The sequence below is a fragment of the Balaenoptera acutorostrata genome, chromosome 16 (assembly GCF_949987535.1).
Source record: "Balaenoptera acutorostrata chromosome 16, mBalAcu1.1, whole genome shotgun sequence".
Classification (NCBI taxonomy): domain Eukaryota; kingdom Metazoa; phylum Chordata; class Mammalia; order Artiodactyla; family Balaenopteridae; genus Balaenoptera; species Balaenoptera acutorostrata.
Genome location: NC_080079.1, coordinates 51,711,147 through 51,732,338, shown reverse-complemented (window position 1 = coordinate 51,732,338; position 21,192 = coordinate 51,711,147). Strand labels below are relative to the sequence as shown.

The following is a 21,192-nucleotide window of genomic DNA, read 5'->3' as shown; positions in this document are numbered from 1 at the left end:
TTTATGGCCTTTGCTAAAATGTCAGCCTTGAGAGAGAGAGAGAGAGCTCTCACAATAGCCTTTCACTCTTTGAGGAGCCACACAAGAGGTCATGTCCTGACCAAAAAGATCCAGATGGACTCCCATCCCTCACAGAACGAGCTCTGGGCTCTACCTGTCAGGATGTGCAGCTCTGTAAAGTCAAAGAATCTGCAAGATGCGCCACTAGAGGGGCCTGCAGGGTCACGGCCCAGGTAGAAGCCCACCTCATGGTCCAGGGATGCTGGACACTCACTAGAAAGTGTAGTGATGCCTGCTCATCACTTCCCGACATAACCAGCTGAGGTCTGAGATCCGAGCTGCATGGATAGGTTCAAAACCTTTCAATGTGAAGATTCTTAAAGTGTTAGAAATACCAAATTTCACTGCTGAGCATTTTCTTTACCAGGCTCCTCGCCATTCCTGTTTCCTTTATCTGACCCTTAGGAGGCATGGTTTTCTGAGCTCTTACTGTTCTTATTACTCTTCCTGATTTGAGTTAATCCACCTCTCATCTCTCTCTCTCTGTTTCTCTGCCTTTGTCCACCTGTTTGTGTGTTGTGTGTAAAACACACACACACGGTAAAATTTTTAAATGTAGGGTTCAAAGCCAATCTTAATACCTCTATGTTGGAGAGGAAAGGGACTCTTTACTAGAGGTTCCCATCCCAGTGGAAACAACTACTTATACCCAAATAGGTTTTTTTGTTGTTGTTTTTAAAATTGAGGTATAGTTGATTTGCAATATCGTGTTAGTTTCGGGTGTACAGCATAGTGACTTGGTTTTTTGTTTGGTTTTTGAAGATTATATTCCATTATAGGTTACTACAAGATATTGGGTATAATTCCCTGTGCTATACAGTAAATCCTTGCTGCTTATGTATTTTATGTATAGTAGTTTGTATCTGTTAATCCCATACTCTTAATTTGTCCCTCCCTGACTCCCTCTCCCCTTTGGCAACCATATGCTTGTTTATGTCTGTGGCTCTGTTTTGTATATCCATTCATTTGTATTGTTTTTTACATACCACATATAAGTGATATCATACAGTACTTGTCTCTAACTTATTTCACTAAGCGTAATATTCTCTAGGTCCCTCCATGTTGTTACAAGTGGCAATATTTCATTCTTTTTTTATAGCTGAGTAATATTCCATTATATAGATATATATATATATCTCACATCATCTTAAACAGTCATCTCTTGATGGGCACTCAGGTTGATTCCATGTCTTGACTAGTGTAATACTGCTGCTATGAACACTGGGGTGCATGCATCTTTTCAACTTAGAGTTTCATTTTTTCTGGGTATATACTTAGGGGTGAAATTTCTGGATCATATGGTAGTGCTAATTTTAGTTTTTAAGAAACATGCATACTGTTTTCCATAGTGACTGCACCAATTTACATTCCCACCAACAGTGTTCAAGGGTTCCTTTTTCTCTTCATCCTCTTCAATATTTCTCACTTGTAGACTTTTTTTTTTTTTTTTTTTTTTTTTATTTATTATTTATTTTTGACTGTGCTGGGTCTTCGGTTCGTGCGAGGGCTTTCTCTAGTTGCGGCAAGTGGGGGCCACTCTTCATCGCGGTGCGGGGACCGCTCTTCATCGCGGTGCGCGGGCCTTTCACTATCGCGGCCCCTCCCGTTGCGGGGCACAGGCTCCAGACGCGCAGGCTCAGCAGCTGTGGCTCACGGGCCCAGCTGCTCCGTGGCATGTGGGATCTTCCCAGACCAGGGCTCGAACCCGTGTCTCCTGCATTAGCAGGCAGATTCTCAACCACTGCGCCACCAGGGAAGCCCACACTTGTAGACTTTTTGATGATGGCCATTTTGACAGCGGTGAGGTGATATCTCGTTGTTTTGATTAGCATTTCTCTAATAATTAGCAATGTTAAGCATCTTTTCATGTGCCTACTGGCCATCTGCATGTCTTCTTTGGAAAAATGTCTATTTAGATCTTCTGCCCATTTTTTGATTGGGTTGTTTGTTTTTTAAATATTGAGTTGTATGAGCTGTTTGTATATTTTGGATCTTAATCCCTTGTCAGTCACAAATATTTCCTTATTGATGATGACAATGATGATGGTGATAGTAATAATAATAAACACATGGATGGTAGAAAGAGTGTGATAATCTTCAGGCAAATTGTTTAACCACTCTGAGTTTTACGTTCCTTATTTTCAAAATGGAAATATCACAAAATGCCCTCAATGGTAAAGATAAAGTGTATGAACACGATAGCACGCATAATAATTTCTTAATAAATGTTATTTTCCTTCCCCTCTTTCTCCCTGCTTGTTCCTGGACAAACAACATTATACCAACAAAATGGAAATAAAAATAAGCTAAACAAAAACTGCCAATGATCTGACTGACACAATAAATCAAAATTGTTCTCACCAGCTACTGCTTCTTGATTTTAATGTAATCAAAGAACAAAACAATTCAGTTCAAAATACAAAAACTTAAATCATAAAACCCAAAGCCATAATACTCAGTGGAACAAACAGAATGGAATCAGCCCACAATTATAGACAGCACTAAGGTGAAGTGTATCAGACTTGGGTAAAAAGCAAATTATGGGGCAGAAGAAATCTGAAGAATAAAATCAGATTTAAGGGAAGTGAATGTCCTCCCACACTTCTAATGAGGAGTTTGAAAATTAAGTTAGCATGATGGCACTGATATTGGTTTGATTCCAAAGCTTACCCTACCAAATTATAAAAATCACAAAAGAAAGTAATTGAAGAATTCATAATAAGATTTGCTTGGCAATGCTCAAAACCCAAAGCAAAGTAATTTAATAAGGGAGGCACAGTGAGGGCTTTCCTTGACCTTAGCACTGTATTATCCCAAACCAATCATCGTCAAACAAAGTTAAGCTGTAGGGCATTATGAAGGGGCCAACGTAGTCAACTGCATGGAAACCTGCTCCAGGAGACTGACTAAGCCCCCTGCCCTCCCCACCCTTCCTCATCCCTTCTTGCCCCCTCTGCAACTAGATTCCAGCAATCCTGCTCATTCTTCTTGAAGAAAGATGCACATGGATGCATTTCTGAATACTCTCATTTCTTACTCACTGAACATTTATTTTGTTTGATTTTTGAAAGGATAAAAGGTTTCGGATGTCCATGTTCATTGCCCTGTGCTTACCTCTGCTCTAGGCCCTGGGGACAAACAAATGAATAAGAGACAGGCCCAACCCTATGGAGGCTCAGAGTCTAGTCAGGATGTGACAGAGCAGGGCACTGAGGATGGGGGTGACATCTGATGAATCTGCACTCTGGGCTGCATAGGGTGTTAAGGGAGCCCCTGGTCCTGCCCTGAGAAACGAGAAGCTCCAGCAGGGGGTCAGGAAGAGTGAACGCTTCTGCTGAGGCTGGAGAGATAATCAAGAATCAGCCTGGCCAACAAAGAAAAGGAAGGCTTTCCAAGCAGCTCGTACCCAGGTGTATAAAGGTGAGGAGAGGGGAAGGAACTGCTCAGGTTTCCTGTGATGAAAACACTAGGTAAGTGGCAGCAGGAGCTGAGGCTTCATTTTGATCATGCATCTCTTCCATTTTTGCACAGTGTCACCAGGTAATGACACAGGCGCTGGAGTGAGAAAAGTACTGAGTTCAAACCCTGGGTCCGATATTGACTCAAGCTTGATTTTCAGCAAGTCCCTTGCCCTCCTTAAACTCTAGTTTCCTAATTAATAAACGAGTTGTCTAGAAGCACAGCTGAGCTAATTAATGCACGGGAGAAACTTATCCCCACCCCTGATCCATCCGAGGGCTCTCTAACAGTAGCCATTGCGATTAAATTAACCTCCTGATTGTCCAAACATTGATGCAAGGCCCCAAAGGAAGGAAGGAAAACTCTGGGCAAAGTAACACAAATCTTTTATTTTTGAAATAACATACTGTCCCAAACCAGCCTTCATCTTCACTTTGACCTTACAGCAAGTCTAACTCAATTTTATCAGGAAAGTATCAAGCCCACTCTTACATATTAACTGAGCTCACCACTAGTAAATGAGTTGACGAATGAATAAAAAACCCATATATTTCAAACATCAAATCATTGCATAAATACACATTTGAGGAAGGGGTTTTTAGGTGCATCCATTTTATTATTAAACAAAGGTAGGTGTCTAACCATGATCTTATTCAGTTTCCTCAAACTGCCAAAATTCATGAATTTTGCCTAATGTAGGCCAAGGAAAAAGTGAGTTGAAAAGAAAGAGATTTCTTCTCCACTTCAGTCCCCGGAATAATAAAGCAAAATAAAGTTAGAATTCATATGTACCTATATAAAGAGAAAGAGAAAGAAATTTTAAAAAATCACTATAAAGGATTTGAGAAAAGTAGAAAAATACCAATTCATTAAAAGGCTTTTCCTACTAAAGATAAATCCACAAGGATTTAATGAGAAAACAAAAACAAAAACAAAAAACAACACTGAAGCCTGAGTATTCTTTTGATCCCAAAGATAGAATGTAATTTATTCAAAGCCCTGCTTTTGGCAATACTCAGGAATATTTTGTTGAGAGCTTTAAATGTTTATATCCTCTTCTGACACCATATTTCTACTTTTGAGAATTTGACCTGAAGAAATAAATATAGCAACTGAAAAACCCTGAGGCACGAAGATGTTCATTATAATGTTATTTGTATTTGTGAAAAATTGGAATTGACCCAAATGACAATCAAGAAGAAAATGTTTAATTTTACACCTATTTGATAAATATTAAGTAGCCACTAAAATGATTTTTAAAGTTTTACAACAGTGTTAAAAAAGTACAGGATAAAACATATTTTCTCTAACATCATAATTATGTAAAACATTTGCAGAGATTCAAAAAAGACTCCCCAGAAATACCCATAAGAATTCCTAGAGCCTTATTTAGGTGGTGAAAAAAATATGTTTAACTGGTTCTTTTCTGCTTATTTTTAGAAATAGTCTAAACTTTTAAAAATGGTGACATATATTTATTTAAATGACATACACATTTAAATTATAAATGTATAACCTAAGACTTCCTCTGAAAACCTCTTATTTTAAACGTTGTCATGGATTGGGGGCTATTTAATCTGAGTGCCCTTGGAGTTGGGTTGGACCACAGATTTAAAGCATGTGAAGAAGGCTCAGGTATATTATAGGGTCAAGACAGCCGGAACTCAGCCTGAGACCCAGAGAAGGGATTCTGTAGACAGCAATTGTTAAACAGGGAAAATACCACTGCTGTCATTCTCCTACAAGGAAACTATACATTTAGTAGAAATAAAAATGAAGTTTTGTTCACATAGCATTCCACTGTCTTTTTTGCCTCTCTGGTTTCCCTTATTTTTCTGTGTATTTTATTTCCTGCTTGTCAGTTTTCTCTCACATTCTCACATTTGTATCTTCAAAGCTGAAAAGGAATTGAGGCATTTAGATTGTAAAATGTAGGTACATGACAGGACTACCTTAGGAAGCTTTCCTCGACCTCACTAAGCAGAATAAATCCCCAATTTCTGTTCTCATACCCTTTTCCACACTAAATCACAGCCATTTGTTGTCCTCCAGAACTCAATAGGGATACCTGAAGAAAAAGACTGAGTCTGATGCTTTATATTTTGAGCTGATGATAATGAAAGCACAACATATAAAAATTCATGGAATTCAGCTAAAACAGTACTTAGAGGGAAATGTATAGCTTTAAATACTTATATTAGGAAAGAAAACAGGAGTAAAATCAATGATCTAAGTTTCAACATTACGAAGCGAGAAGAGGTAAGAGCAAATTGAAACCAAAGTAAATAGAAGTAAGATAAAAATAACAAAAAAACTGAAATCAATAAGATATAACAACAATCGAGAAAATCAATAATATCAAAAGTTGATGTTTTAAAAGGAAAAACTATGTTCATGTATTAAAAAACTCAATAGTGTAAAGATATCAGTTTTCCCCCAAATGATCTATAGATTCAATATAATAGCTATCAAAATCTCAAGCTTTCTTGAGGAAATTGACAAGATGATTATAAAATTTAAACGGAAGTACAAAAGTTCTAGAATTGACCAAATAATCTTGTAAGAGAAGAACAAAGTTGAAAGCGCTACGTGATTTAAGGAATTATTATAAAGCTGTAGTGATCAAGACTTTTTTTATTGGCATAAGAATAGATATATAGATCAATGGAATGGAATAGAGAATCCAGAAACAGACCAACACATATATGTCCAGTTGATTTTCAATCAAAGCACCTAGTCATTTGTTAACTAAATACAAGTCTTTTAAATAAATGGTGCTAGGTCAACTGGATAGACACATGGGGAAAAAAAAGTGAATCTGGACTACTTCTTTATTCCATATACAAAAACTAATTTGAGAATGCAATGTAGACATAAATGTAAAACTTCTAGAAGAAAACTTGGAACTTTGAGGTAGGCAAAACTTTCTTAGGACACAAGAATTATTAACTGCAAAAGAAAAGAAAAATTGATATATGGGGCTTTATCAAAATTAAAATTTTCTACTCTCCAAAAGACATCATTAAGAAAATGAATGGGCAAATTACAGACTGGGAATTATATCTGGAGTACTTATATTTGATCAAGGACTTATATCCAGAATATATTTTAAAAAACTCATCTAAATCAACAATGAAAAGATGAAGTACCCAGTAAAAATTAAAAAAGGACTTGAGCACACCCCTCTCCAAGGAAGCAACATGGATGCCGAATAAGCACATTAAAGTGCTGGGCATTATTAGCCACCAAAGGAATGCAAATTAAAACAATGAGATAACCTCACAGCCACTTAATTGTTTACTGTCCCAAAGGCTGACAACACTAAATGTTGGTTAGGATGTCCAGCAACTGGAACTTACAAGCACATAAGTAGGATATCACTAGTGGGATTGTAAAATAGAATAATCACACTGGAGGTGGTCAGGCGGTTTTTTACAGAGGTAAGCATACATCTGCCCTATGACCCAGAAAATTCAGTCTATCGTATTTAGCAAAGAGAAATGGAAACATATACCCACAAAATTTTGTACAAAAATGATCATACTGCCTTATTCATAATAGCTCTAAATCGGCAACAAGTGAAATGTATGTCAACTGGAGAATGGATAAACAAATTAAGGTTTGTTAATATAATGGAATACTACTCAAAGGAAAATAAAAGAAGAAAGAACTCAGTACTGATATCTACAACTTCATGGTTAAATCTCATAGATATTTGTTGGGTGAAAGAAACTAAACACAAATATACATATTTTATATTATTCAATTTATATGAATTCCAAGAACAGTAAATTTAATCTGTGGTACCAGAAATTCATAAGTGGTTGCTTCTGAGGTTAGGGAGAGACGTTTCTAGAAAGTGACATGAGAAAACTTTTCAAGGTGATGGAAATGTTCTACACAGTTGGCCCTCTGTATCTGTGGGTTCTGCACTGAGAATTCAACCAACTGTGGATGAAAAATATAAAAAACAATTCCAGAAAATTCCAAACAGAAAAACCTGAATTTGTTGCGTGCATGCTGGCACTGATTTGCTGGCATTTACATTGTATTTACAACTATTTGCATAGCACTTACATTGTATCAGATATTGTAAGTAATTTTATAATGATTGATGATTATTTAAAGTACACAGAAGGATGCTTATAGGTTATATGCAAATACTCCACCATTTTATATAAGGAATTTGAGCATCCATGGATTTTGGTATCTGCAGTGTCCTGGAACCAATCCCCCTCAGATACTGAGGGATGACTCTATCTTCTTTTGGGTGGTGATTACGCAGTTGTACATAACAGTCTAAACCCATGAAATAAACATTTAATATAAGTGCATTTTATTGTTTGTCAACTATGCCTCATAAAAAGACTAACTGTTATTTGTCTTTATATTTTTATTATGTTCTTTTCCTAATATATAGTAGGTGCTAAGGCATTTTGCTGACATCTACCCAATGTCAACCTTGTACTGCAATCCGCACTGGACATTTTCCATTTTTGCAGTGGTAAACTCAACTCATCTGGGCAGGCTTGTCTCAGTCTCACAGATAGCTCAGAGATGTGAATTCTCTTGACCAAAGCCACAGATTAAATGTGATTGAAAGTGGAACTTAAATTCACATATCCAAGCTCTTAGGAGGAAGCTATTCAAATTACATTTATTGACTGGATGAATAAGTGAATAAATGAAGGAATAAAGAGAAGAGACCATCCAACTTGCAAAAAGGATATAGTGCCTTTTGACTATTTACAATAGCTAGGCCAAGGAAGCAACCTAAATGTCCATCAACAGAGGAATGGATAAAGAAGATGTGGTACATATATACAATGGAATATTACTCAGCCTTAAAAAAGAATGAAATAATGCTATTTGCAGCAACATGGATGGATCTAGAGATTGTCATACTGAGTGAAGTAAGTCAGACAGAGAAAGACAAATATCATATGGCATCACTTATATGTGGCATCTAAAAAAAAAGGGTATAAGTGAACTTATCTACAAAACAGAAATAGAGTTACAGATGTAGAAAACAAAGTTATGGTTACTGGGGGTAAGATGTGGGGAGGGATAAATTGGGAGACTGGGATTGACATATACATACTACTATATATAAAATAGATAACTAATAAGGACCTACTGTATAGCATAGAGACTCTACTCAATACTCTGTAATGGCCTATATGGGAAAAGAATCTCTAAAAAAGTGGATATATATATATATGTATAACTGATTCACTTTGCTGTACATCTGAAACTAACACAACATTGTAAATCAACTATACTCCAATAAAATTTTTTTTAAAAAAAGGATATAGTGCCTTTTGAGCAAGAATGAAAGAATAGAGATGAATGGGGAATTCTCTGGTGGTCCAGTGATTAGGACTCGACGCTTTCATTGCCGAGGACCCAGGTTCAATCCCTGGTCAGAACTAAGAAAGATCCCACAAGCTGCACAGTGTGGCCAAAAAAAAAAAAAAAAAAAGAATAGAGATGAATGATTATCCAACGTCTCTGAGTGTCTGAGAAGGAAGGAGGCATGTAGAATCCCCAAGGTGCACTGACTTAGCAGCAGAAAAAGGACAAAATATGTGTCTTGGAGCATGCCTACAAAGCCCACTGCTGCTACAGAGAACAGCATTGTTGGTTTCCACTGCACAGGGCTGCCTAGTTTGTACCAGTCCTTTTTCTGGGGGGTCAGACCTGCATCAAAGGATCCCTTTCATCAACTTGACCAAACCTTCCTGATCACTGAACCTAGCATCCCCAAGATATAAAGGAGTGCCATCCCATGTAAGCCTCTTCCCACTCCTCAGTAAGGACTTCCAGTATGCCATGGAAGCAGGATGCTTCCTCACTTTGCTCCCTCCAAATGGAGGGCACTGTGGGGCATCAGAGTTCCTGATCCTCCCATGGAAGACTGTAGTCCTTCTGGGGACCACCTTTTCTGCCACAAGGTATGGTCCCTGGCACTCAGCAGGGAGTGTGTACAATGAGAGCGTCCTTTGTCACAGAGCAGAGAGCCAGGGCAAGGAATGAAGGCAGGTGCTGACTGGTGATACCCACACTCAATCCGGTGCCAGGGCAAGCATTAGATCAGTGTGGAAATAAATAAGATTTGTGGGCCCATTTTCTTCCTGCATTTGCATTCACACTTTATGACCTCAGCGATACTTACTGAGTGGAAAAAACAACCTTCTGTTACAACTGCTTGACTCCAAAGTGACTTCCATCTGAAAAATACTATCTCCAGCCACAGGGTCTGAAACAAGCTACTTGTCTATTTATTCAAAGAGCCCAATGAGCTGTGAAGATTGACATTTAAACTATTAAACTGTATTCTATTTGACAATGTTATTAAATATTAGGTTTGATTTATGGAAAGACTTAATAAATTGGCAGCCTGGGTTAGCCTTGACACTGCACAGAAATTGGGTTATGCTGGATGTTACTTCATAGAGTTGATCAAGCTAAGGAAAAATTTAAAAAGTCTTACCAACAACATTAAAGTCAGATTCCATGTGACAAAGTTATTATCATACAAATTCGAACCACTTGCCAGCTCAATTCTGCATCCCAGAGTTTCTCTAATTGATATTTTTAACAATTGGGAAATCAAAAGATAAAATCACAGACTTAAATAACCTTTGCTATGTCACATGGAAAGAGAGCTAAGGCTTTTAAACATGGGAGCCAGGCATACATCTTGCTACTTTGGTGTAAAAGAGGAAGGGAAATAGAAGCACAAGTAAACAGTATGCAAGGGGGTGCAGACACATTGGGTATAGAAATGGGGATGTAACCCCATGGGAAGAGGCAAGGTTGAAGAGAGACATGACTGTGCCACGGCTTACTCACGTCCGCATGACCTTGAACAAGCCACTTAATCTCCCTGAGGGTCAGTCCCATTTCTACATGATGGAGACAGTAATAATCAAGTAGTTCTGTTTAGGATGAAAAGAACAATATATGTAGATCATTTGGCAGAGTGCGTGGTACATAGTGACTGCTCAGTAGATTTCAGGGGGGAATTAGGCCAGGTCAGGAGTGAGGCTGGGTCCCAGTGTAGTGAGGGCAAAGACTGTTGGCCATCAGAGGTAGGCCTGAAAAGAACAAGAAAGGACAAAGCCTGTATGCTACTAGATGGTACGGAACTTAGGTGATGGCATAGAGCTAGATGATGTATCCCTGCATGTGCCGACGTGCTATTAGATGACATAAAGCCAGAGGAGGAACTACCTGCTAGATGTGCTTATATACTCTAGTAGGTAGTTTTATAGAGCTTATTAGATGATAAGCTACTGGATATGTCTATAAGTTATCAGATGGCATTGACCGATGGGCAGTATCCCTGGAGCACCCATGGCTCTGGGCTAGGGATCCTCAAAACTTTTTCTACGAAGGGCCAGGTAAGAAATATTTTAGGCTTTGGAGACCACATGGTCTCTGCCACAACTACTCAACTCTACTGAAGTAGCAGAAAAGCAGCCATAGACAGTATGTAAATGACCGAGCGTGTGTTCCAATAAAAGTTTATTTGTAAAAGCAGGTGGTGGGCCAGATTTAGCCCATGGACCATAGTTTGTGGACCCTTGCTCTAGTCTGCCTCAGGCCTGACAAGTACAGGTGGCTGAGAGAAATGAAGGCAGCCTCTCTCTATTCTCCAAGGACCAGCAGGACCTCTTTCCTAAGAGGCGGGTATCAAGAGACAAGGGACTATAAAGCTATTTACCTCATCCCTCCCATCAAGGAATTCACAGAGGGTAACCTACTCACTGGTGGCACCAACTACACCCCTGATTTATGTGTCTCTGCTCAGTCAGACAACAAACAGATGATTCATTCAGGGACAATTCGGTATTTACTGAGAATTACTGGGCACCAGGCAGGTTTGCTCTAAAAACTGCACACTGTGGGCTTTTAATAAATAAATAAAACGTCCCTCCGCTTCCAAATTCCTTTCTGCTTTCTTCGCCAGGGCCCGGAAAGGGCTGCCCCCTCCTTATCTGAGTGATGGCTGGCATGAAGGAGTAGGTCACAGCAGTGGGGGCAACCATGACATAATTCCTTTCTCTGGTTCTGATACTGTGCAGAAGTGATCACCTCTTGCTAAGCAATTTCCCACCTAAATTGGTTTCAAGTCATTAAAAGCTGCAGTACTCCCAAGGAAAAAAATAATAGCAGCTCTCTGAGGTTGCTTTCAACACCAAGCTCCTTGACTTTAGCAGCAATTAGACATTGTTCCACTACCAAGCACTCTCTGGAAATGGAGCCAGGGTCACCAAAGAGTAACTGGAAATTAGAAGTTGCAGCATCCTCCTCTTGCTAAAGCAGTTTCCTCTGATATCCCTTGGGGGCATGCAGTCCTCACCTTTGCCAGGCTGCCTGCATTGCACCCACGCGGGTTCTGCCTGGGATTCGGAGAAGCCCCTCCTCCCTGAATATCAAGATCATGTCCATATTTCCCAATATGCTGGATTTTTCCTTACAGTTTCTGGATTCAGGATATGGCCCTCACTCAGGGCACAGCCATCCCCAGTCTGGTGTGCTTCGGGCTGGGGATTCATAAGGTATTTGAAGTCAAAACCTGGGGGGTGAGGAGCAATTCCATAGGGGGCAGGGGACAGGAAGAGTTTCGGATAAGCATGTAAGTACAGTAGCCACCCAAACAGGCACACGCAGAAGGAAGGTTTGAGAGTGGAATCTGAGCTCTCCTTGCAGTAAAGAATGTAGTGCACTCCACTTTCTGACAGTACTATAAACTCACTTATATGACACTAGTTATAAAACCCTTAACATTTGCCTAGTGCTGACAGTCAGGTGTTTTTCTTAAAGATCCAAGTGCAAGAGGGAGATCTGTGACCCCAAAGCTGGCTTGGGGTTTATAAAATGAAGGTGTCATAAAAGCGACACATCCTCTGTACTGGAAAAAGATTAGATTCTGTACCATGAAGCTTTAGGCATTTATAGAGAACCCCTTATTTGCATCTTCCACCACTTATTTTTTTAACATTGTTTTATTCATGCATAAGACCCTAAATATCACCAGAGGGTGACGATTTCTAAGGTGCCAACTATGGACTAGGAGTAAATAGGATGATGGGGAGATATTTCTCTAACGACCCATTTCCAGGTTTATCGTGCTCCAGAGGGCGTTACTGGTGGCATTGGCCTTCTTGAGGAACACCAGGAGTAGGCCTGCACCTGGGCGCCCGCAAGGAGAGAAGCGGCTGGTGTGTCTTAAAGGTCTTAAATCAAACTCTGCCTGGCTGGCCTGGAATTATTTATTTGAAAGAGTAGGTAGGTGCAAAGAATGAGATTAATCACAACCCTTGGTTCAGGACACACGTCCTTTTGTCTAGGAACGGCCCTATTTTAAAATTAACTTATTAATTATTTATTTTAATGAGAAATGAAAAATTAAAAAAAAACAAAAAGGAAAGACTGACTATAAAGCTAACACTGACCCTGACTTAGAGCCAACAATACGCTTCTCTCCTTCCTCTTGCTCTGTCTCTCCCATCTGTAGTAACCCCTACCCTGAGTCTTATATTTTATCATTACTTTGGATGTGTGTATGCCTGTGTTTAAAAGGGTGTTATGTTGAATGTTATTTTCTATTAGTTGACCTATATGAAATTGCCTTTAATGCTCTTTTTTTTTACTCAATATTATTCAGCTAAGATTCATCCATACTATTACATGAAGCTGTGGTTCATTCATTTCATTGCAGGTTTTATTTTTTAACTTGTTAATGCTCATTTGGATTGTTTCCAGGGTTCTGGCTCTATAAGCAATGCTACCATGGTCTTTCTTATCCCTGAGGTGCTGCAGAAGTTTGTTTTGGGTGGCTGTATAGGAGTGGAATTGCTGAGTCATAGGGTATGCAAATGTTCCATTTTCTACTAGAATGACAAACTTGTTTCCAAAGTGTCTGTACTGAGTACACTACCACCAGCAATTAACCCCCTGTTACTCCCATCCTTTCTACCACCTCTCATTTGGGGCAAGTCTAATTGAGGTAAAGTGAGTGATATATCTTTATGGTCTTGATTTTCCTTTTCTGGAAACACTAATGACTTTGAACATCTCTTCATATGATTATCGGCCATATGTGGTGCCTCTTCTGTGAAAGTCCTGTACAAGTCTTTAGCCCATTTTTCTATTAAATTGTTTGAGCTTTTCTTATTAATTTTTAAAAGTTCTTCATATAACATCTATATAGGATATTAATCCTATATTGATTGTATGCATTGTAAATATCCACTCGTAGTGTGTGACTTGCCTTTTTATTTTCTTTAAAGTGCCTTGTAATGAATAGAAGTTTGATAAAGTCAAAAGCTGCTATCTTTTCTTTTATAAGTTCTTTTTGTAGCCTTGTTGCAATGAATCTTCATAAGCATCCAGTTTGGATGGGAGTATTGGCTCTCTGTGAGAGACAAGGAAATCAGAGAAGGGAAACTCGAAGGCCATTTGGCCCAAGCCTTATATTCATAAAAGGTCTTAAATCAACTTTGTGTTCATTATCTCCAAATGAGGTCACCTACAGCCACAAAGATCCACTGTCGGGGATGAAAGAAGACCCAGCAGTTCAAGGTGAGGGCGCCATATTTCTCTGTGCACAAGGACGTAGGAGGTTTTAATAAACCTTGTGAGCGTGGGAATAGCACATTTATGTTGCATTATATTATTTTTGTCAAGATATCACTTGGTTAAATATAAACATTCCAAATCTACCATAACGTGTACTTTTAAATGTTTTAAGTGTGTAAAGGGAACCCGAAACAGGAAGTTGCCCAGGCCTCTCTCAACACTGAGAGGTTCCCGACAGGAAGAGTGGTGTGCTCAGTTTTATGTCATTGGTGAGCTGTGTTGTGGGACTGGGATTCACAGCCAAACGTGCCAGGCCCCAGAGCCCAGACACTCTCTGCTGCTCAACTTCGCTAAACGACAGGGAGAAACCACCCCAAGCCAACTGCCCTGTGAGCACACGTGCCCCGGGGGCTCCCACGCCACACAAAGCACGGCCTTCGGGGGCCAGGGCCTATTGCTTCTGAAGCAGGACTCAGGCTCTGCCTCTCTCCTTGGACCCATCTGGGGCTCTCCTGAGAGGGGCTGGCAAACTGCTGAGGACTCTTCTCATCATGAAGAGCAAGGTGGCGGGCCCTAGTGGCCCCTAAGCTTTCTGCAGACTGCCCCCTTATATCCACTGCCCTCTGCAGTAAGGCTAAGGGATGGCCAAATGGCTGGGGATGTAGAACACGGGTATGTGCGTACATGAATATGTGTGTGCATTAGTGTGTGTGAGTAGTGGGAGCGTGTGCATGAGTGACTTTGTGTGAGAGCCTGTAAGAAGGTTCCGCAGAGGTAGAATTGATGGGTAGGGAAAGGTAGGACACACTGAGGCAGGCTGGACAGGTGTGTGCATGCATGTGTGTATGTGTGTGTGAATGCATGTGTGTGAAGGTTCCGCAGAGGTGGTGGGGTAGGTTGAATAGGGAACAGAAGGGAAGAGATGCTGAGTGAGACAGGCTGGACAGCTGGTCTACCCAGAGAGGCAGTAGTGCTGGCCACGGTGCACATCTTTCTTGCATCATTCACTAATGACCAAGAGATCATGCCTTTGCATGTGAGGGTCATTGGGAAGAAGGTGCCACCACCAGCAACATCCTGATGACACCTGCCTTCATCCCACCACCTTCCTCCTCATGGCCCTTCAAGGGTTCTGCAGCACATGGCAGATAAATACCAAACCCCTTAGTCTGGAATCCCAAGCATCAAAATTAACGAGGAGTGTGACCCACGGCTCTGATTCTCATCTGTACAATGGGATAATCATGATTAATTCGGGTCACTGTGGAAATTCACTGTAATAAATGAGCAAAGTCTAACCCACTGCTGAAGAATGTATTAACCTTTTTCTGCCCTTTCTCCTCCCGTTCAGCCTCCATCCCGGGCTTGCTGTCCTTACCACCATCTCCCAAGCACACCTCTGCTCCACAGCTAGATCTTGCAGTGTGCCCACCCTCCCCTGAACCCTGTCTCCCCACTCCCTCTACCTCTCACCTGGTCCTCTGCATCTGCTTTTGCCAAGTGTTCTCACCTGGGGTGGGGAGTCCCCTCTGTGCCACCATCCTCTGAGCCCAGGAGGAGGGAGGTCCATGTCTTGGGCTTAACCTGTCTGCTCTTCCCTGACCCTTTGGAAACTTAGAAAGGCCATAAGGACCAGCCCCGTTGCTTCTCTGGCCAAAAATGGGCGTCTACCTAAAGAATGTGTGCCTCTTTACCTGATACCCACATGCTTATGAGAAGTGTCTATCTAGGCTGCTAACATGGATCGCCTTGCAGGTGACAGGGATACTCAAAGGAGATGCCTCTGGGAAGGTATCTCCTACCCCAAGGATGACAATCCCCATGGCCCCGTCACAGCACACACATGCCCAGGTGGCCAGCTCTCGCCTACCTTCCTGATGCCTTCTGAAGGGCTGGACACACAGTTGTCAGCCCCTCCATTCTTGCTGATGGTCCGCCAGAGCTCAGCAAATGTGCTGTCTTGCTCTAGAGGGTTGGTGCCCTTGGCTCGGAAGTACTCGTACACAGCAGAATCCCGGACGGTGCCGTAAGACATCTCCACTTGTTTGGACAGGTCCTGGAACGTCCTGAAATACAAAATGGCCATGAAACATGGGTACCTGTTGCAACTTGCAGGGACACACATGGGCTACAAGGCCCTCCTGAGGTCGGAGCCTGGCTGTGGCCACCGTCCACATCCTTCACTGCCAACCCCCAGCAGTATGAGTCCCTCAGCCTGGAGCACCACTTGCCAAGGCCTCATTCTACCCCAGTTATGTTTCCTCAGTGTAGATTAATTCATTAATGTCACTGAACACCTAAAACCAGGTTCTGTGCTGAGCCTGAAGGACAAAAGGATGAGAAAGACATGATTCCTGCCCTCAAGGAGCTTAGAGTCTAGCTGTAGAAACATATAGACAGTCACAATATGAAAGAGTCAGGGCAACATGGGAGGCTGTACACTGAAGGTCTCCAACTCAAATTCCTGCAGAAGCACAGGAAAGAGAAACACGTTGGCAAGACTGACGATGGTGACTGGTCCTTGACACTCAGAGATGGCGTGGGGCAGACACACACTCAGAGGTTGTGTCAGTGAAGAGGCATGTTCCCTCCAAAGCTTGCAGCTGTTCTGGAGTTTCACCCAATTGTTGCCTTTTAAGAATCTCCGCCCAGGATCCCACATGCCGCGGAGCAACTGGGCCCGTGAGCCACAACTACTGAGCCTGCGCGTCTGGAGCCTGTGCTCTGCAACAAGAGAGGCCACGATAGTGAGAGGCCCGCGCACCGCGATGAAGAGTGGCCCCCGCTCGCCGCAACTAGAGAAAGCCCTCGCACAGAAACAAAGACCCAACACAGCCAAAAGTAAATAAATAAATTAAAAAAAAAAAAAAAAAAAAAAAAGAATCTCCGCCCAGTTTGTTTTGCAATAAAGAAAGACATCTGGGTTTGTACATGAAATCTCTTGACTTTGAAGTGTTGACAGTTATTCAAAAGGTGATGAAGATAAAACAAAGCACTTCTGAGAGCCTCAGTCTGTTGTACATGGAGGAGAAGCAAGTAGCTCAGGCCAGGTGCATGATGCAGGGATGGGGTACATCAGGTAGGTCCACCAGCTGTCCAGGAGCAGATGTCTGAGCTGGGGGCAGAGGAACAGTGTCTTCCTTGGGGTAGAAGGAAGAGTCACATCAGGAAGGACCAACTGGCATAAAGTTTTCACTTGTTCCGAGATGAGCAGTACCTGACCCTGTGTGCTGAGAGGACAGAACTGCAAAAAACAAAAAGCTCAAGGGTGAGCCAGCCTCTCTCTGCAGGCTCCAACCTGATCCCTCTTTATTTATTTCTCTTCTGGGAATCTGTCTCTCCTTTTAATCAACCAGAATCATCATCCCCACCTCTCACTGAGCCACCGTTCCCACAAAGAGATCCAGTCATTTCCACCTGGTCTACACAACCCTCCATCTTCTGATCTCATCTTCCCCTGTTGCTCCTGCATCCACAGGACCCCAAAGCCAAGGCTGAAATGAGAAATCCCACACAGTCCCCATTTATGGCACCAAACCATGGAGCTCCCTCTTCCTGGAATCCCTTTATCTTACTCATCCACCTGATACACTTCTGCAAACACCCTGAAGTTCCAGCTGCCGCCTTTCCCTGTGGGAAGACATCGCCATCCCCCACCTCCCTGACCACCTCTATACCCTGCATGGCTTCTATGGCATTAAGAGCTCACTGTGATTGCAGGGAGCAGCACAGCAGAATGGGTAAAGCAGGGGCTCTGGAGTCCAACTACCTGCCTTGCCTCTCAGCTCCACCAGCACTAACACTATGGGCCTGGGCAAGTTAGCTGACCTCTCTGTGCCTCAGTTCCCAAATGTTTAAAAGAATAGGGCTAGAAGCAGAGCCTGTAGCAGAGGCTGCTGTGAAGATGAAATGAGGTGATATGTGTTCAACTCTTAGAGCAGTGACTGATGTAAACTCAGTGCCCAGTAACTAGTAGCAATACTTCTGTGCTATTATGATATGGCTGGGTCCTCAGTAGATAGAGCCAAAGTAGCCCAGTATTTGCATCCTCAGCACTAGACCCAGGGCAGTTGCCAGCCTACACAGCCTGTACACAGAGGAACCAGCAATGGATGCTTCCGCCTGTTTTGGAGACACACTCCATGGAATTCCTTCAGGCCCTGCTACATGGCCCAGAAACAGAGCTCAGTATTCGTTTCAATATATTACAGATGAAAGAAAACACAAAATAACAAATTTGATGAAGAAATCTTTCTAATTATTGTTCATTATTTATATCTAATTGAAGCAAGATGTTCCTTTGCTTAAAGGGCCCCAAGGGTTTTAACTCTGTCGTAATCTGCCTGTAATGAAAGGAAGAGGGATCTTTTTTTCCCCGCATTTTTTATTTTTCTCATGGTAATACAAACAAACACAAGGCTTTGATGAATGGGAAACATCAGGATGAATTACACAGTTGAGTCTAAATACTGAACAGCTCTAAATTACTGCAGTTTCCCTGAGTCTGGAATGAATGTGTAACGGCCAAGGAGTTCAGCACTACTGTTTCATCCCCACGTTTGAAATGTAGATTTCCTCTCTCCTCTTGGTATTTATTCACAACGGAGCTCCTGGCCAGAGGCTCGGGGAGCGTCTCTGGAATGCAAGCAGGCAGCCCAAATGTTAATGGCTTCATGTCCATTTCTGTCCCCTTAGAGGTCACTGTTCCCATCCCAAAACACCACTGTCATCTTCGCTGTGCCAGCCCCCTGGCCTCCATCCATCACCTCCTGCAGCCATGAGTCTGTGTAGAGGGATCTTTCCCATCTTAAAGGCACATTGCTTCTTTCAAGGAAGGTCTCCAAGCTCATTAACACACAGTAAGTACTACCATCATATTTCAGAGTGACTAAACCTAAGGCTCTTTGGAATCTGGCGGGAGGGCCCGACTACTCATGGACCAAAGCTGTCATCTCCCTGGGGCACTCATCCTCTTGTCCGAGTGCCCAGCTTTGGAAGGGACATGGAAGGAGGAATAAAGAACAGCCAGCCATCCAGGCTCCAAGCCATCAGTCAGCAGAAGACAGATGTTCCCCTCAGATAAGACGCCCATCCGAACAAGCAAGGGAGGCTTAGCCTGGAGAACGCTGCACTAGAAGCACACTTAACTGAGCATGTGTCCCGAAACAGTCTCTTCAGCAACAGCTGCTAGCAAGTGGTGTCCAAGCACCCTCACCACAGAGATGGAGGAGATCTTCCTGTCACAGGTGGTGTCTCTATAAACCAAAATCATGCATGATGCAACTGGCTGAAGTCATTCAACCAGGTGTCTCATCCACAGTTAGCTAGCTAGCTAGTTAGTTAGTTAGTTGGTACTAGGTAAGGCACAGAGGCACAGAGGCAAGGAATGGATGGTGGGCCTCATCAAGGGGTTCATAGTGATGGGTGATGAGTGGTCAGAGAAGTAAACCAACAGTAACTAAACAATGTGAGAGGGACTAAAGCAGAGTTCTGCATGAGGGGTCCCGGAAGCACACAGGAGAATCACCTAGCCTGTTGGCCAGAGCTAAAGAAAGGATTTCTAGAAAAGGAAGCCTGCCTGGGTCTGGATTGACTAATTAAGTGTCCTGTGCAGGCATGCAGACTTAGCAGCTGACACCCAGCTCTGTGCTCGGTGCCTATCTCCTTACCTCACCTTTTAGTAACGATGAGTGTTACAATCCTCCCACGGCAAAGCTTAGCCTCTCTTCCATGCTTTCCACTGAGCCAGTATCTTTTACTCAATTGAACCCTATTGAAACTGGGTTTGGGACCAATAGGAACTGCTTCTCTGCATCTCCTGGCCTGGATGGCTGATTTTTGGGATCTTCCCTAGCTGAAAGCATAGCTGACTCCTGTGAGCACATCAGACTGTCTCACAAAAGAACTTTGTAAGCATCCCTTGCCTCTGAGAGCAGTTTCCTCCAATTAAACAGGCACCTTCTGGAAGTCCCACAATGTCTCCTTCAGCTGTGGCCAAGGGCAGTCTACCCAGCCCGGCACCACCTCCCTCCCTCTCCGTACCTTTCTCCATAAATCAATCTTACTATTTCCCAGGTACATTTTCATTAACAAAGAGATAAATTGTTTGCAGCATGAGAAAAATCAATAACACAGAATGTATAAATACATCTTTGCATGTTACAGAAATACATTGGCAATGAAGATAAATACATTTGCAACAAGAGGAGAATCAATATACAGTATATGTAAAACAGATTTCAACAACTGTGGGGTTGCCATCGTCACGGGTCTGATAAATCTAAATCCCAAAGCCCTGTTATTCTTGCTTAAGGAGAAAAGGAATGGGAATTCCCTGGTGGGCCAGTGGTTAGGACTCTGTGCTTCCACTGAAGGGAGCACGGCTTCCATCCCTGGTCAGGGAACTAAGATCACACATGTTACGATGCGGCCAAAAAGAAAAAGAGAGAGAGTAACAGAAAAGGAAATAGTGGAGTACCCCAAAAGTTACAGGCAGGTGGGGGTGCTCATCCTTGTAATCTGAAGCTGTCGTAACTACAGCCCTCAGATGCCTTTACTATCATTCTGGCAGCCTCACTTTTCTTTTTTTTTTTTTTTATTAATTAATTTATTTTATTTATTTATTTTTGGCTGAGTTGGGTCTTCGTTGCTGCTCATGGGCTTTCTCTAGCTGTGGCAAGCGGGGGCTACTCTTTGTTGCGGTGTGTGGGCTTCTCAATGCGGTGGCTTCTCCTGTTGCAGAGCACGGGCTCTAGGCGCACCGGTTTCACTAGTTGTGGCTCGTGGGCTCAGTAGTTGTGGCGCACGGGCTTAGTTGCTTCTGTGGCATGTGGGATCTTCCCGGACCAGGGCTCGAACCCATGTCCCCTGCATTGGCAGGCGGATTCCTAACCACTGCGCCACCAGGGAAGCCCCCTCACTTTTCTCTCTCGTGTCTGACTCGACAAGAATGGTGCTGTGCCAATCAATTGGGATTGCCTGGTCAGGTTTCCACAGCCTCCTTCCGGGGTGTTTGGGTACCAGAGCTGCCCATTTCCCTGCCCTTCCTGAGCTTCTTCCCAGGGCTCCCCCTGTGCTTCTAGT

At 42.4% G+C, this 21,192-nt stretch overlaps 1 protein-coding gene across 4 annotated transcripts in view; it reads right to left on the bottom strand.

The window, feature by feature from the left end:
- Positions 1–21,192, bottom strand: part of GRID1 (glutamate ionotropic receptor delta type subunit 1) — a 686,590-nt gene that overhangs the window by 37,902 nt on the left and 627,496 nt on the right. For all 4 annotated transcript variants that reach the window (XM_057530323.1, XM_057530324.1, XM_057530325.1 and 1 more), the window contains one exon: positions 15,980–16,175. In XM_057530323.1, coding sequence (XP_057386306.1) covers positions 15,980–16,175 — 196 coding nt within the window. The remainder of the gene's footprint in view (positions 1–15,979; positions 16,176–21,192) is intronic.